Source organism: Engraulis encrasicolus, chromosome 2, assembly GCF_034702125.1.
Source record: "Engraulis encrasicolus isolate BLACKSEA-1 chromosome 2, IST_EnEncr_1.0, whole genome shotgun sequence".
Classification (NCBI taxonomy): Eukaryota; Metazoa; Chordata; class Actinopteri; order Clupeiformes; family Engraulidae; genus Engraulis; species Engraulis encrasicolus.
In genome coordinates this window covers 28,740,502-28,755,579 of record NC_085858.1, presented here as the reverse complement: position 1 = coordinate 28,755,579, position 15,078 = coordinate 28,740,502, and the positions used below count along the sequence as shown (strand labels likewise).

General features: G+C 46.0%; 1 protein-coding gene and 2 long non-coding RNA genes across 4 annotated transcripts in view; 1 reads left to right on the top strand and 2 right to left on the bottom strand.

Annotated features, from left to right (window-relative positions):
- Nucleotides 1-15,078, top strand: part of LOC134464037 (uncharacterized) — a 63,606-nt gene that overhangs the window by 31,570 nt on the left and 16,958 nt on the right. Inside the window, exons 9-11 of the mRNA XM_063217487.1 lie at nt 6,037-6,254; nt 9,091-9,135; nt 11,608-11,772. Coding sequence (XP_063073557.1) covers nt 6,037-6,254; nt 9,091-9,135; nt 11,608-11,772 — 428 coding nt within the window. The remainder of the gene's footprint in view (nt 1-6,036; nt 6,255-9,090; nt 9,136-11,607; nt 11,773-15,078) is intronic.
- On the bottom strand, nt 7,320-8,115 carry LOC134436442 (uncharacterized). The gene is made up of 4 exons (XR_010032208.1): nt 7,923-8,115; nt 7,765-7,838; nt 7,600-7,677; nt 7,320-7,380 (listed from the first exon to the last, which is right to left on the bottom strand). It is a non-coding gene; the product is annotated as an uncharacterized LOC134436442 (long non-coding RNA).
- The window catches only part of LOC134436433 (uncharacterized), a 905-nt gene continuing 717 nt past the window's right edge, over nt 14,891-15,078 (bottom strand). Inside the window, exon 3 of one of the 2 annotated variants that reach the window (XR_010032205.1) lies at nt 14,891-15,078. This exon is cut by the window's right edge and continues 196 nt beyond it. This is a non-coding gene — a long non-coding RNA (uncharacterized LOC134436433). The other variant, XR_010032207.1, reaches the window with a different exon arrangement.

The following is a 15,078-nucleotide window of genomic DNA, read 5'->3' as shown; positions in this document are numbered from 1 at the left end:
GCCCAGACAGCACTGCGCGCAGATCTACTCAAACATTTTGATTTATCAGCAAACCTGACGATGATTTCACTGCCCAAATTAAATTGAGAAACGACTGTGATGGCAGTGCAGTAACTGTAATGACGTTACTGAAATTTGAACAGTAATGTGTTACGTTCCTACGTTACTGCCAAAAGTAAATAAATTACAGTAACGTGTTACTTAGTACCTACTTAGTAATGCGTTACCCCCAACACTGCCTATAAGTTACCTGTTATTGGACTTAATTCTGCTGATTTGTCATTTCTGGAAGGTCTATATTAATTATGTTTTATTTAAATTGGTTAGCCTACATGACTGGATATTGCCTCGTTGTGGTAGGCCCAAGCGCTACAATTCTGCGAGAGGAGACGGAAGGTTTTATTAACGGCAAAAATGGATGAAGTAGGCTATAGAGACCGAATCACAAGGAAGCAGGATTTCATGCTTATGGACGGGGACAACTAATTAGTGTGCACTATGAAGATGGTGTGTCTGTTTTACCCCCACGATATTGTCTCATAATAAGGACACATGGGGTGTCTGAAATGTTTTCAAGGAAATCGCCAACATGCGAAGTCAGAGAGAGAGAGAGAGAATTGCGCACGTGTGTGTCTTGGTGAGCGAGAGAGAGGGAGAGAATTGCACACACCTGCGTGGAGCTGCCCCCACGAGTAATTTAAATACTCAAATACTCATACTTTTAATAGCCTACATTTTTTTTACCTGTGACGTCACACAGCCCCCCTTTCCATGTCCAAATTTATGTCTAAAGTAGTCTCAATCGAAGGGAATTTGTTTGTGCTCATTTGTGCTGTGAAAATTAACGCTTCAATCACTTGTTTTGTAAAGTTACAGCCGTTTTATTTTATTATTATGCTATTATTATGCGATTATTTTATTAATAGCACAAACATTTTTTTTACAGCACAATCCGGCACAAACATAGCACAAACAATCTGCAGTGTTATTTCAGCATTTTGGGTCTGAGGAGGGGCCAGCCTCACGCAGGTGTGTGTCTTGGTGAGCGAGAGTAAGAGGCCGAGGCTGTATGCATTTGAGGAGTACTTTGTCTGAACGTTGTGAATTGCCCCTTTTTAAATGTGAGCAGCGGTTTCACCAGCGCTGGGTGGAAAAGCTTTTGGTGTGGCAGTTGACGAACATATGCTTTTGCCTACTCATTTATTTGCGTTAATTTTAATAGCGCGTTAATTTGCAGTGTAATTAATTAATCTAATTAAGACGCTAAAGTTACAACCTGTACTCTTAGTCCACGGGCCAGGTGAGATGTCGGTACCACTCAGAGGGGCAAAGGTTGCTTATATTTTTTGAAAAGATACATGTCTGAAGTTAACATTTTTGTATGATAACCCTTCTGGAAGTACAGCCAAGTTAGGGTTATCATCCGTTAAAGTAACACCCCCCCATCAAAAATAAAGGTTTTTAAGATGGGTGCCTGTCTTTCTACTGGCCCTTGTTTAAGACATATAGGGATGGTTAATTTTGTTATGTGTGGTATCGTTGCGAAGGGGAGACTCTGAGCTTTCATCCGACACCTTTTGAGAACATTTTGGTTAAGTATAGCCCTCCCTGCAGCGCTTCAACCATTTACTCAGACACATTTTTTTCAATTTTTTCGATATCATCTCTTGTCGTTTCATACTGTGGCATCAGGGAGCTTCAGAAAGACCTATTTAAAACTCTAAAATATTGTCTTGAGTATCAGGAATGTGAAAATGTATCCTTTCACTATGTTATCCCATGTTTAGGGGGTGATTTTCAGTCTTGTATGAGGCATGGTATTTTTTTCAAAACACAGTTTTGCCATTTTCTCATAAAGTTCAGGAAGTAATACCTCTAGGTGCATTTTGCAGTTGGTTGTCATAGCTTGTTGTATACCATATGAAAGCTTGGAGTGGGTAGTATATTCAGATATGATCATATTTGGTGTACCTGTTTGCAGAGCAATGTTAACTAGGCAAATAATTTTCCATAACCAGTATCAATTATATAGTTTCTCAGTGATTTCATTGTGTTATATGGTGTCTGAATCCTGACTACTTGTCCTAAAATCAATGTTGTTATGCGCCCAGAGGTTAACCAGAAATATATGTGATAATGTCCCCTTTGATATTAGTCTTGCAACTGAAATCATAGCAATTGTGTGAAAAACACAACATAAACTCATCCCTTAACTTGTCCCTTTTTAGTAGTCATGTGAAAGTGAAGTGAAAGCCCAACTAGTTACCTCCTACACCCATTCACAATTTGACACAGCACTCCACTACACACTGTGCACACGACACACAACAAAATTGCCTTCATGCCTCACCCGTGCAACTGGGGCAGCCCCCAAAGGGCATCCGAAAGGGAGCAGTGCAGCGGGACGGTACCATAATTGGGGTGCCTCAGTCATGGAAGAGGATGGTGGAGAGCACTGGTTAATTAATCCCCCCACTAACCTGGCGGGTCCTGAGTGCAGTTGCACACTTGCAGGAGGAGAGAAGTGCTGCACACTCTCGAGTTAAATAAACAAGATTTTAATGTGACAACCCTGGAGGCCTTGGTCGTACCACATGTATCATGATTTACAGCAACATTTAAAAACCCTCCGCAAGAACACTTGATTTGAGGTGAAGATCATGAAGAGGTTTGCAAAGGAAGAGTGGGGTACAATGTCATCAGAGCTTTGCAAAGATAGCACGAGTTCTGAACTTCATACTGCTGCAACAACTACTACACCATGCCACCGATGAAGCAACATGCATACATGTATTCACATGTGTTGGTGTACCAACTGAGCAACTGCAGCTCACTTTCCAGGCATACACTGAGACCCATCCCTAGACCCAAGCAGCAGTAATGAACAATGGAGTAGAGTGAAGTAGAGTAGAGTACTGTATGGTACAGTAGAGTATAGTTCAGTAGAGTACAGTGCATTACAATAGGAGACCATGCTGAGCATTGAGCTCTATGAACCTGGTAGTCACAGTAGATGTAATGGGTTTGTTATTGCCCTGCTACTCTACATGTGCTAATGTCACAATAGCACAGAACCTCATATCACACTGAGTAGTACTCCCTGCACATGCACTGTAAATGTAGAGAGTAGGACCAACTGTGGCATTCATACAGTTACATAACAGCCATGTTACACATACTGTAACAGCACATGGGGCAGTTGTGGCGTAGTGGTTCAGGAGATGGACATCAGATCAGAGGGTTGCAGGTTGAAATCCCACCTGTATACTGACTTATGCATAAAACTGTATACTGTATACTACATACCACGTTAGAAAGAAAAAATGCATACACAAAGAAGATGTACACTTACCTGCTACTTAGGTACACCTTCGTGGGCTGATATTGGGCTGGGTACTGGGCTGTAGCCTACCCCTTTTGCCATAAGAAGCCATTTAACTGCCTGCAACAATGTTCAAGTAGACTGGGGCATTGTAATGATGCTTGATTGGTACAAAGGGGTCCAACGTGTGCCAAGAAAACACCCTCTGCTAAAATTATATTTTTGTCTTCTGAATGGTCAGTATACAGTCCTCACCAGTAGTATTTGGGTGCACAATGACAATGACAGCTTCCAAACATGTTTTGCATTCATCAATGAGCTTTTTGCACTTTTCTGATGGTATTGTCCCTCACTCTTCCTTTGCAATATGTTCAACTTCTTCATGATCTTCAAGTGTTATATCACAGAGAGTTTTTACATTTTGCTATAAATCATGACACCTCTGATACAGTCTAGGTCTTCAATACCAGATGCAACAAAGCCCTGCTGCCTGTTCAAACCACTACCCAAGACCGAAGTTGGCCTTTAGGTTTGTAGATGATAGACCTGCTGGTTTTCCTGCAAGAGGGCCTGTCTGGGAACACCAGATGTGTCATTATTGACTAAACAAAACCATTAAATGAAGAGCATCTCAAAAGGACTAGGCATGGACCGTTGCTAGATAGGGCACCAGGCTGCCGCCTCTCTCTCGCCAATCCTTTCCTGTCACAAAATGAGCCATAAAAGACCAAAAAAAGAGGCCTAGGCCTCTAGAGGACATCTAATTGAAAGTAACAAAGAACTATTTTTCATCAAATTACATTTTAAGTTCAGTACTTTACCTTTACCTTTACTTGAGCAGATTTTGGATGAGTACATCACTTTTACTTACCCCTCGAGTAAGATTTAAGAAAGATAGGCCTACGCTCACTTGAGTACAACTTCAACTCTTTTCCCATCTCTGCTGCTAAGCACATGTAAAATTAAGATACATGTAGGTCTGACATGTAGTAACCGAACATTTTTAAGTCATATTTAACATGACACAATATGTCTACAAAAGTTGACACGATATGTTTAAAGGCCTATTGTATTTCTCACACATTTGCTATGATTTCGGTTGGAAGACTAACATCAAATGGGCCATTATCACATATGTTGCAGATGTTGTAGGCTATATAACCTCTTGATGTATTGCATCACAACACTGATATTAGGACAAGTAGTCAGGATTCACGTATCATAACACAATGGAATCGCTGAGAAACTGTATCATTGATGCTGGTTGGTAAGGAAAATGCTTTGTTGCTAGGCAAATAGGTACAGCAAATATATCATAATATCCCATACACTGCAAACTCCAAGCTTTAATATGGTGTATAATGAGCTATGATAACCAATTGCAGAATGGCCCTAGAAGCGTTGCCAGTTTACCACTACATGGAACTGATAGAGTAGTGTGGGGTCATGTACAATGCGGTGTAAAAAAGAAAAGTGGAGTGGGAGTCAGATATATTACGGTTACCACTCAAATTCATCTTCAAGGTTGAAACGTCTTGAGGTATTTTGGACATATAATTAAGTTTCAGTCATAACAACAAATTGGCAACCATTGCTATGCAAATAGGATACTATGCTAATACATGGTCATATCTGTATACTATACAATCCAAGCTTTCTTATGATATACAGGGCCGCTGACAGCTTTGCCTGGGCCCTGGACAAAAAAAATCTGAGAGGGCCCCAAATTAAATCAATAGGCCTACAATGTGATGAGGATCCAATCCTGGGCCCCCTCTCTCTCTGGGCCCGGGACATGACCCCTTTGTCCACGCCCCCCCCCCCCCTGTCGGCTTCCCTGATGATATATAACAAGCTATGATAACCAACTGCAAAATGTCTCAAAAAGGCCTTGCCTCCTGACTATACGAGACATTAGCACACAAAAAAACAGCAACAAAAAAGTGGTATGCCTGATACAAGACTGAAAATCACCCCCTAACATTGGGATAACATAGTGAAAGGATACATTTTCAGATTCCTGATACTCGAGACAGTATTTTAGAGTTTAAAATAGGTCTCTCTGATGCTCCCTGATGCCACAGTATGAAAAGACAAGAGATGATATCGGCGAAAATGGAAAAAAATGTGTCTGAGTAAATGTTTGAAGAGCTGCAGGGAGGGCTATACTTAACCAAAATGTTCTCGAAAGGTGTCGGATGAAAGCTCAGAGTCTCCCCTTCGCAACGATGCCACACACAACAAAATTAACCCTCCCTATATGTCTTAAACAAGGGCCAGTAGAAAGACAGGCACCCATCTTAAAAACCTTTATTTTTGATGGGGGGGTGTTACTTTAACGGCTGATAACCCTAACTTGGCTGTACTTCCAGAAAGGTTATCATACAAAAATGTTAACTTCAGACATGTGTCTTTTCAAAAAATATAAGCAACCTTTGCCCCTCTGAGTGGTACCGACATCTCACCTGGCCCGTGGACTATCTTATGTGTTATCTTTTTGTAACAGATTGACTCAACCTCAGCTTGAGCAAACATCTTCTGTGGAGTGGAAACACAAAGTGATGTTTTTCCTCATGGATCTGTGTCTGGAAGCAGCTCTCTGTGAGAGAGAAAATGCACTCATCACTGTCAGGACACTGCATATACTCTTTGATGTGCAGTTCAGTGAATCTGACTTCCTCTTAGATTTGTACTCTCATATGATGTACCACAAGGCACAAAAAATCAGCAGTCTACTCCCAGCACTGCAGCCATTATACCAATCAGCTGCTGCAGTCTGGTCCATAGACCTCTCGAAGAGAAAGGCCTCCCTTCTCCTGGAGGTGCTGAAATTCCAAAACCAGAAGAGACCAGTAGAGCTGAGAGGCTGGTCAGATGAAGAGAGTGAAGTGAGGAGTTTCCTTCAGTGTCTTCCCTACATCTCACAGCTCAGGTGTGTGGAAATAAAACCATTTGTGTGTTTCTATGAAATGTGTGAAATAGATATTGCAATGAAGACTGTAAATACAGGGCTGAGCTGCAATAGATGGATCACAATGTTTGCCATTTGCAATTGACAAAATGTTGGATTGAACTGATTGTATTATGTGCTTGTGTGGCCTGCGTTATCTCTTTACCGTAATATTTTTTTTTATATTTTTAATATTTTTAAGATGTTTAGTGACTACGCCACTCTCATTTATTAGGGTGAGAGAACCCAACCATCAAACACTTGATTTGACTTTCCCCGCAACAGGTTGGTGAATAACAAGAGATACAACTGTCATACAATCCAGAGTTCTTTTTATTTTCTTTCTTTTCGTAATGAATCTCTTTCTGAAAATATGCCTCACGGGCTCAGTCACATATAAAAATATAGCATATGAAGGCACGTCATCTCAATATACAAAATGTGCAAATGTGCTAGTTGCACGAGAGGTAGACCAAAATAACAAAAAAATTGCACTGCAAACAAAGTTAGTAAATCACAATAAAAAAAATAACAAACCAAAATAACACACAAAATCCCCACACTGATAACAAAACAAAACAAAACTGCCAAAAGGGCAAAATTGGTAATGGCCACCGCACACACACACACACACACACACTTGTTAGACACACGTATTTGGTCTCTCCCTACAGCAAGTACAGGTTCCAAAAAGGATTCTGGGGTTTAAGATGCGTCTCCCAGTAATACTTCAGTGTTCATACCCTAATCATATACACAAGCTCCGTCTTGGCAGTTACTAAGTAGAAACTTACACGAGCCCCTTCGTCTCGGATGTTAGAGTGAAAAACCTACACAAGCCCCTTCGTCTTGGATGTTACTAAGTAGAAACGTACACGAGCCCCTTCGTCTCGGATGTTAGAGTGAAAATTACACAAGCCCCTTCGTCTTGGATGTTAGAGTGAAACTTACACGAGCCCCTTCGTCTCGGACGTTACAAAGTGAAAGGCTGCATAGGATAAATCACTTTCACAATAGGACAAAAAAAGAAAAAAGGTTGGGAAAAGAACAGTAATGCCCCCCTTCTCTAATGATACTGCATCAGTGTAGTCGAAGGCACCAACTCCTCCTATGTACATTTAACGAGAAAGTTACCATTAGAAACGGCGTTTATAAATCGATTAAGCAGGAGCTGTGTATTGTGGAAATGCGGGCGCTCCCACAGGTGCAACCACGACACCACAACGCGATATCAAAAGCACCACGCCGCCATCACACCTGCGGAGCACACACAACTCCCTACACAAGTCAAGTGCTAAGCATCTCTTACAGAAAATGAAGGCATTACCTCCAGATCAGGTCTGCCAAGCGCAAGTCGGGATATGGGTCACGCCGGGTTCCAGCTGGGTACCGTGCATCAAGGAAACTGTGGCACATGCAAGTTAAATCAATAAACGCTAAATAAAAAAATGCCAGATTCAGGCACATGCCGACAGAGAAAACACGACATTACCTTTGGTTCTCTCGAAGCGGCACGCAAGTAGTCAACCACAAAGGGCACGAAGTGGAAGCACGCCACCAGTGATACTGCGATAGAGTAATATTACATCAGTCACAACAGAGACTACATTCGCATAACACATGAGAGAAACGTACGGACCGCAACTTTACCTCGAGTTTGCCGAGCTCGGCATACAAGCTCCAGAACAGTAGCCGACTGCCAGCTGGGTTCACGCCAGTTGCGGATGGACAGGGCTGCGATTAAGTTAAATGGCGTCAGTAACCAACAAACTAAGTACATTACAATGCACCAAAAGAGCAATGAATCAACCGAGAAGGACGCCTACCTTTCCCGTACGATGGCTCAACCCCAAACTGGAGGGACAGAGAGAGCGGCGTGCCAACGCTGCACTCGACAGCATCAAAAACACAGCGTCTGCTAGCTAGCTACCACTGCGATGACTTATGCTACATACCGGAAGGAAAGGGGAGTGTCGTTTACCCCGTCAGAATAAAAGTTCAGCATGACCACCGGTCACATACACCCCCACCTCGGAATGGAACCGTCCCGGTGACCCAACCTCGCACCCTGACCTACTAGCTTAAACAGACCTGGGAGGCCCCTCTGACGGGTGAGCTGCAGCCCCTTCCTCACCCCCCACCGCGGCCACAGATCGAGGTAGTCGGTGTGGGTTTGAGTGGCAACCCCGTTGTGCCCTAGATGACCGACGGGGGATAACCTCGGCGGACACGTCATCTTCCACCAATGGCCTTCCTACATCTTGTGGTGGCGAAACGGGGACCGTAGGGGACTCGTGTTGTTCTGCACCCGGTGCAGGTGGGTCAGCTACTCTGACTGGGGATGCTATACTGGGCCCCATGAACTCCTGTTGTTGGATTGGTGTTGCCGGCACCAACCACTCTGTATCCTCCTCTGACTCGTCTTCCTGGTTAGACGCACCCGACTCAGTGCCTCTTTCTGGTGTCCCTGCGCTGGGCCCTGGCTCTGGCCCGGGGCAGGGGGAACAGACCCGTAACTCCGTGCGATGGATGTTCTTCACTGGTCCTTCCCCCTCTACGGGACAGATGGCGTAGACTCTACCCTCATCATCCAAGCATCTGACCACTCGATACTTGACTGGGCCCCATACGTCCTGAATCTTATTTCGGCCTTGCACATGATTTCGTCGATAGACAATGGTGCCCACCGGGAGAAGCTCTGCGTTGGCCTGGGGCTGACAACTAGCTCTTTTCGCAGCTGCCTCCTCCAGATGGCGCCCGGCAAGATCATATGCCACTCTGAGGCGTTCTTGATGTTCTTGTACCCAATCCTCAACAGAGCCTTCCCCATCGCAATCATGGAAACCCAGGAGGGCATTCACGGGTAAGAAAGGTTTGCGCCCAAACATGAGTTCATAGGGGGAGTATCCAGTAGAAGAATGCACGGTGGTGTTGTAAGCAAAGACTACTTGGGGAAGGTGTTTTGGCCACTGTCTCTTCTTCGCTGGCGGGAGCGTACGCAGGAGGTCATGCAGGGTGCGGTTGAACCGCTCGCATTGGCCATTCCCCTGGGGATGATAGGGGGTAGTGCGGCTCTTCTGCACCCCGTAAAGAGTACACAAGCTCCTCAGAAGGTCATTCTCGAAACTTCTCCCTTGGTCGGAATGGATGCGTTTCGGGACACCGTAAGAATAGAACCATTTCTCTGTTAGAATACGGGCCACTGTATTTGCTTTCTGATTAGGTGTAGGGTAAGCTTGAGTAAACTTTGAGAACACGTCGGTAATAACCAATACATTTTCTTGCCCATCACTAGCTCGTTCTAGGAGGGTGAAGTCGAGCGCAATTACCTCCAAGGGTTTGGAAGCGAGAAGATGGCCCGGAAAAGTCCTCAGTTTGGGCTGACCCCCCTTAGACACGATACACCGCTCGCACTTCGAACACCACTGCTCCAGATCCTTCTGGAGGCCCGGCCAATAACAACGCTCTCGTATGAGCCGACCGGTTCTCTCCCCACCCTGATGGCCGTGATCGTTGTGCAAGGCCGAGAACACCTCACTCCGAAGTGACCGGGGCAACAGCAACTGAAGGGTTTCGACGGCGTCCCCGGGTAGTCGTACCCGCCGATACAGAACACCATCCCGGGCCTGGAGCCTAGGCCACTGTCGAAGAAGCTTAAGTACATCCGCCGATTCCAGCTTGCGCTCATCGGCTGTCGGTTTCCGCCCCCTCTGCCAGTATCCCAGGACGGGGGCCAGGACTGGGTCTGCAGCCTGTAGAGCTTTAAGCTCTGGTTTGCCTCGAACGGGAAAGGCGTCGATAGTCCCACAAGAAGCAGCGTGGGGACTAACAGGATGGACACTGGGCTGAGCCCGCTGAAGCACCAACGGAATGGCTGTTCCCGGAGCCATCTCCGACATGGAAGCTGGGGCCGGTGGGTCGGGCAAGCGAGACAGGGCATCCGCATTCTTGTTCAGAACTCCAGAACGGTACTTTATGTCAAAGTCGAACAGCGCTAGTTGTGAGGCCCAACGTTGTTCTACAGCACCTAACTTGGCCGTTTGCAGATAACTAAGAGGGTTGTTGTCAGTATACACTGTAAACTTGGTGCCTAGTAGATACTCCCTGAACTTTTCGGTAACTGACCATTTCAAGGCTAGTAGTTCCAATTTCATAGCACTATAGTTGGACATATTGCGCTCGGACGCATGTAGCCCCCGGCTTGCGAATGCCACAGGTCTCCTCTTGCCCTCATGTTCTTGCGACAGTACCGCCCCCAGACCGGCATGACTCGCATCGGTCTCCAAGATGAATGGTTTGGAAAAGTCTGCATACAGCAGTACAGGTGTGCTAACTAGCCTACACTTCAACCCTCTGAATGCAGCTTCGCAGTCATCGTCCCAGTGTCCCTCCAGTGAGCTCGATCCACGCTTCTTCTTGGAGCCCTGCAACGCCCCCACTGCTCTATGTAAAGGGGCCGCCAACCGAGCGAAGCCCTCCACGAAGCGCCTATAGTAGGAGGCAAAACCTAGGAATGACCGTAACTCGGTCAAAGTCCGTGGACGCCTCCACTCTTCTACGGCCCTGATCTTCTCTGGGTCGGTCGACACCCCTGCGGCTGAGATGACATGGCCAAGGTACTTAACCTCAGACTGAAAAAAACTGCATTTCTTGAGTTTCAGTTTTAGGTTGTGATGCTTCAGTCTCTCAAACACCAACTCGAGACGTTGTAGATGTGATTTGAAGTCGCTGGAAAACACCACTATATCGTCAAGATATAGCAGTAAAGAATGGAACCGTTCGTCGCCAAATATGCGCTCCATGAGACGTTGAAAAGTCCCAGGAGCGTTGCATAAGCCGAAGGGCATCCTATTAAATTCAAACAGTCCAAAGGGTGTGCAGAAAGCGGTTTTAGCCTTGTCATGCTCAGCCATTGACACTTGATTATATCCTGAAGCCAAATCAAGGGTGGAAAAGAAGGTGGCCCCCGTCAAAGCATCCAGCGATTCTTCTATTCGAGGGAGAGGAAAGGCATCTTTTCGTGTCTGTGCATTTAACTGCCGGTAATCCACACACAACCGAATAGTACCGTCCTTTTTCTGCACCACCACAATGGGGGAAGAGTAGGGGCTGCAGCTCACCCGCACCACCCCCCTGTCCAATAGCTCGCCAATGTGAGTCCTAACCAAGTCATACTGAGAGGGCGGAAGTCTACGGTAACGTTGCCTCACAGGGGCGTTATCTAGCAATGGAATCTCGTGCTGCACCAGGTCAGTACACCCGATGTCTCCCTCACCCTGACTGAACACACAACTGTACTTCTGAAGAAGTTCTCTACTCTTTTGATCTTGGTCAGGGCTGAGGCTGGGCCACGAGACGGCAGACAAATCAAGGGGGACCTGCTGCGCCTGGATTGTATTGACTTGTACGACACATTCAGTCTCCCCGTCTCTCTCCAGTGTGACCGCCGTCCCAGTCTTAAGTTCTACCGCAAACACTTCACCCAAGGTGGCTCGGCGCGGTAACCACACATCTTGCGCACCAACATTGACTATAGGCACCCACACCCTCCCGTCCTCCACCGAGAGATAAGCTTTGGAGGCCAAGAGGCCAGCTGGCAGTAGGCTAGTGGTAGGCTCGAACAACACAGAACGCAAGGCGCGACCCACATGTGTAGCACAGGTGGCGGCTACCATCTGCAGTGACCCAGCTGGAACCCGCACGGAGGAACGCCCGCCTACTTTAACACGCCCCAGACGCCCCGTTTCCGGTAGACAGTCCAATTTGTGACACTCGGACAATGCATCCTTCCACCCCTCGCTCGCCCTTTGTATGATGGAAGACTGAAATAGAGTGGGACCATGCTGCTGGAAGAGTTCCCCATAACACCCACCAATTACGTTCATACCCAACAGACCAGGAGCCTTGGCGACGCTACCCGAATATGGGTGGTCTCGAACCACTAGAACGCCCATACCGGGTAGGACCTTACCCAGAACTGTAATATCTAGCTCCAAGTAGCCAAGGTACGGGATTTCTAATCCATTAGCTGCCCTTAACTGTAGCCAATTACACTTCTGTAACTGTCCGTCGTCCCCAGACTGAAAATGGCGCTTAAAGAAACTCTCGCTCAAGGTGGTTACCATTGAGCCTGTATCAAGTAAACATGAAACTCTTACCCCTCCCATCTTCACTTCAACGACAGGGCAAGACCCGATAAGGTTGGAATGTTTTTCAGTCATGATTGAGCCGTGAAAGTCCCCTTCTGACGGCCGACTCTCTGCACCAGAGGGGACTAGTTTCCCTGTGGCCCAGAGGCGGCGGCCGCTTCCCCAACTTCGCCACCCTGCACAGCCACCCTCCCACTCATGATTGGCCCCGAACTACTCGAGAGATCAGCCCGACAAAAACGAGCAATGTGATTGGGTTGTCCACAGCGCAAACATATGGGCTTACCGTCGGGTTGAAAACGATATGGCCTACGAGGGGGTCCTGTGGGGCCCTGGCCATGCATGGTGGGTGAGTGTGAGGAGGCCAGAAGCTGCATAATAGTATCTAACTGTGTCTGCTGCTTTCGTAAGCTTTCTTTCATTTCTGACAGGTCATCCTGTGGTTTAACAGTAACGGCGTGGCTGTCAGCTCGACACTCACTCACCAGCAAGGCCTGCGAGTCACAAGAGTAGGAACGAGGGCGTGGTGTACAAACACGCTCCCCATCCTCTACCCAACGAATGGCCTCACCACGCATCACAAGAAAAGAAACATCCGGGTTAAGTCTAACGGACTTCTTAAGTTCCCGTCTTAGCAGCCCATCCCGTACATGCTCAATAAACTGATCTCTAAGTAGGGCATCCGGATTTGGGATTCCGCGGGGGTTGTTACGCTTTATCGCCTCCATCAAGGCCAGCAGGGCATGAGAAAACTCTCGAATGGACTCTCCCTCTAATTGCTTACGCTGAAAAAAATTGTTTCTGAAGAGAGATAAACGACTTAGAACAACCAAAAATATCAGTTAACACAGCCAGTATCTTGTCTGGGTCACTTCGCTCTGCGTAAGGGCGGAACTTAATCTCATTTTTTGCTTCACCATCCAACAAGTCATACAGAAACAAGGCCTGCTCTGCCCGTGACATGGGTCGTACTTCTAAGGACCTCCGGGCCTCCTCAACCCACTCCTCCACCGGCAAGGCATCTGTATTTTTCCCCGAAAACCTAGGACATTTTCTCTCTCTTGGCAAGTAAATGTAGCGTTCAGCTCTGCTGGTTGTACTGGAGGTACCAGCCCCTGAAGCCCCACTCACCTCAGTCACACCAGAATTAACAGGAGTACCAGAAGCCCTGGGTACAGCAGCATTACCTTGATCAATGTTGGAACGCAAATGCTGATTATCAGTCTCCAGCTGTTGGATACGCTCATTCAAAAGTCTAATACGCTCTTCCGGGCTTACATCTGATTCACTGCTGCTCATGACTGGTTGTCCAGAGGGTTCAAAACAGAGAAAGAAAAAAAAACAATTATTCAGGGGCACACACTTGCAAATGGAACGGGGGAGGATGTGTCCTCTTCCGGATTGCCCTGCTGGTGATCGTCAGTGGGGCCCTCCGCTGGCTGGGGGTAATCACTGTTCTTTTCCCAACAAAACAAAAAAGACAAAATGCATACAGAACCCACCACTAACAATTGTAGACAGCTGTATCCACTTAGTTATCCTTTGCCGACTACTGCCAAATGTGGCCTGCGTTAACTCTTTCCCGTAATATTTTTTTTAAGATTTTTAATATTTTTAAGATGTTTAGTGACTACGCCACTCTCATTTGTTAGGGTGAGAGAACCCAACCATCAAACACTTGATTTGACTTTCCCCGCAACAGGTTGGTGAATAACAAGAGATACAACTGTCATACAATCCAGAGTTCTTTTTATTTTCTTTCTTTTCGTAATGAATCTCTTTCTGAAAATATGCCTCACGGGCTCAGTCACATATAAAAATATAGCATATGAAGGCACGTCATCTCAATATACAAAATGTGCAAATGTGCTAGTTGCACGAGAGGTAGACCAAAATAACAAAAAAAATTGCACTGCAAACAAAGTTAGTAAATCACAATAAAAAAATAACAAACCAAAATAACACACAAAATCCCCACACTGATAACAAAACAAAACAAAACTGCCAAAAGGGCAAAATTGGTAATGGCCACCGCACACACACACACACACACACACACACACACTTGTTAGACACACGTATTTGGTCTCTCCCTACAGCAAGTACAGGTTCCAAAAAGGATTCTGGGGTTTAAGATGCGTCTCCCAGTAATACTTCAGTGTTCATACCCTAATCATATACACAAGCTCCGTCTTGGCAGTTACTAAGTAGAAACTTACACGAGCCCCTTCGTCTCGGATGTTAGAGTGAAAAACCTACACAAGCCCCTTCGTCTTGGATGTTACTAAGTAGAAACGTACACGAGCCCCTTCGTCTCGGATGTTAGAGTGAAAATTACACAAGCCCCTTCGTCTTGGATGTTAGAGTGAAACTTACACGAGCCCCTTCGTCTCGGACGTTACAAAGTGAAAGGCTGCATAGGATAAATCACTTTCACAATAGGACAAAAAAAGAAAAAAGGTTGGGAAAAGAACAGTAATGCCCCCCTTCTCTGTGATACTGCATCAGTGTAGTCGAAGGCACCAACTCCTCCTATGTACATTTAACGAGAAAGTTACCATTAGAAACGGCGTTTATAAATCAATTAAGCAGGAGTTGTGTATTGTGGAAATGCGGGCGCTCCCACAGGTGCAACCGCGACACCACAACGCGATATC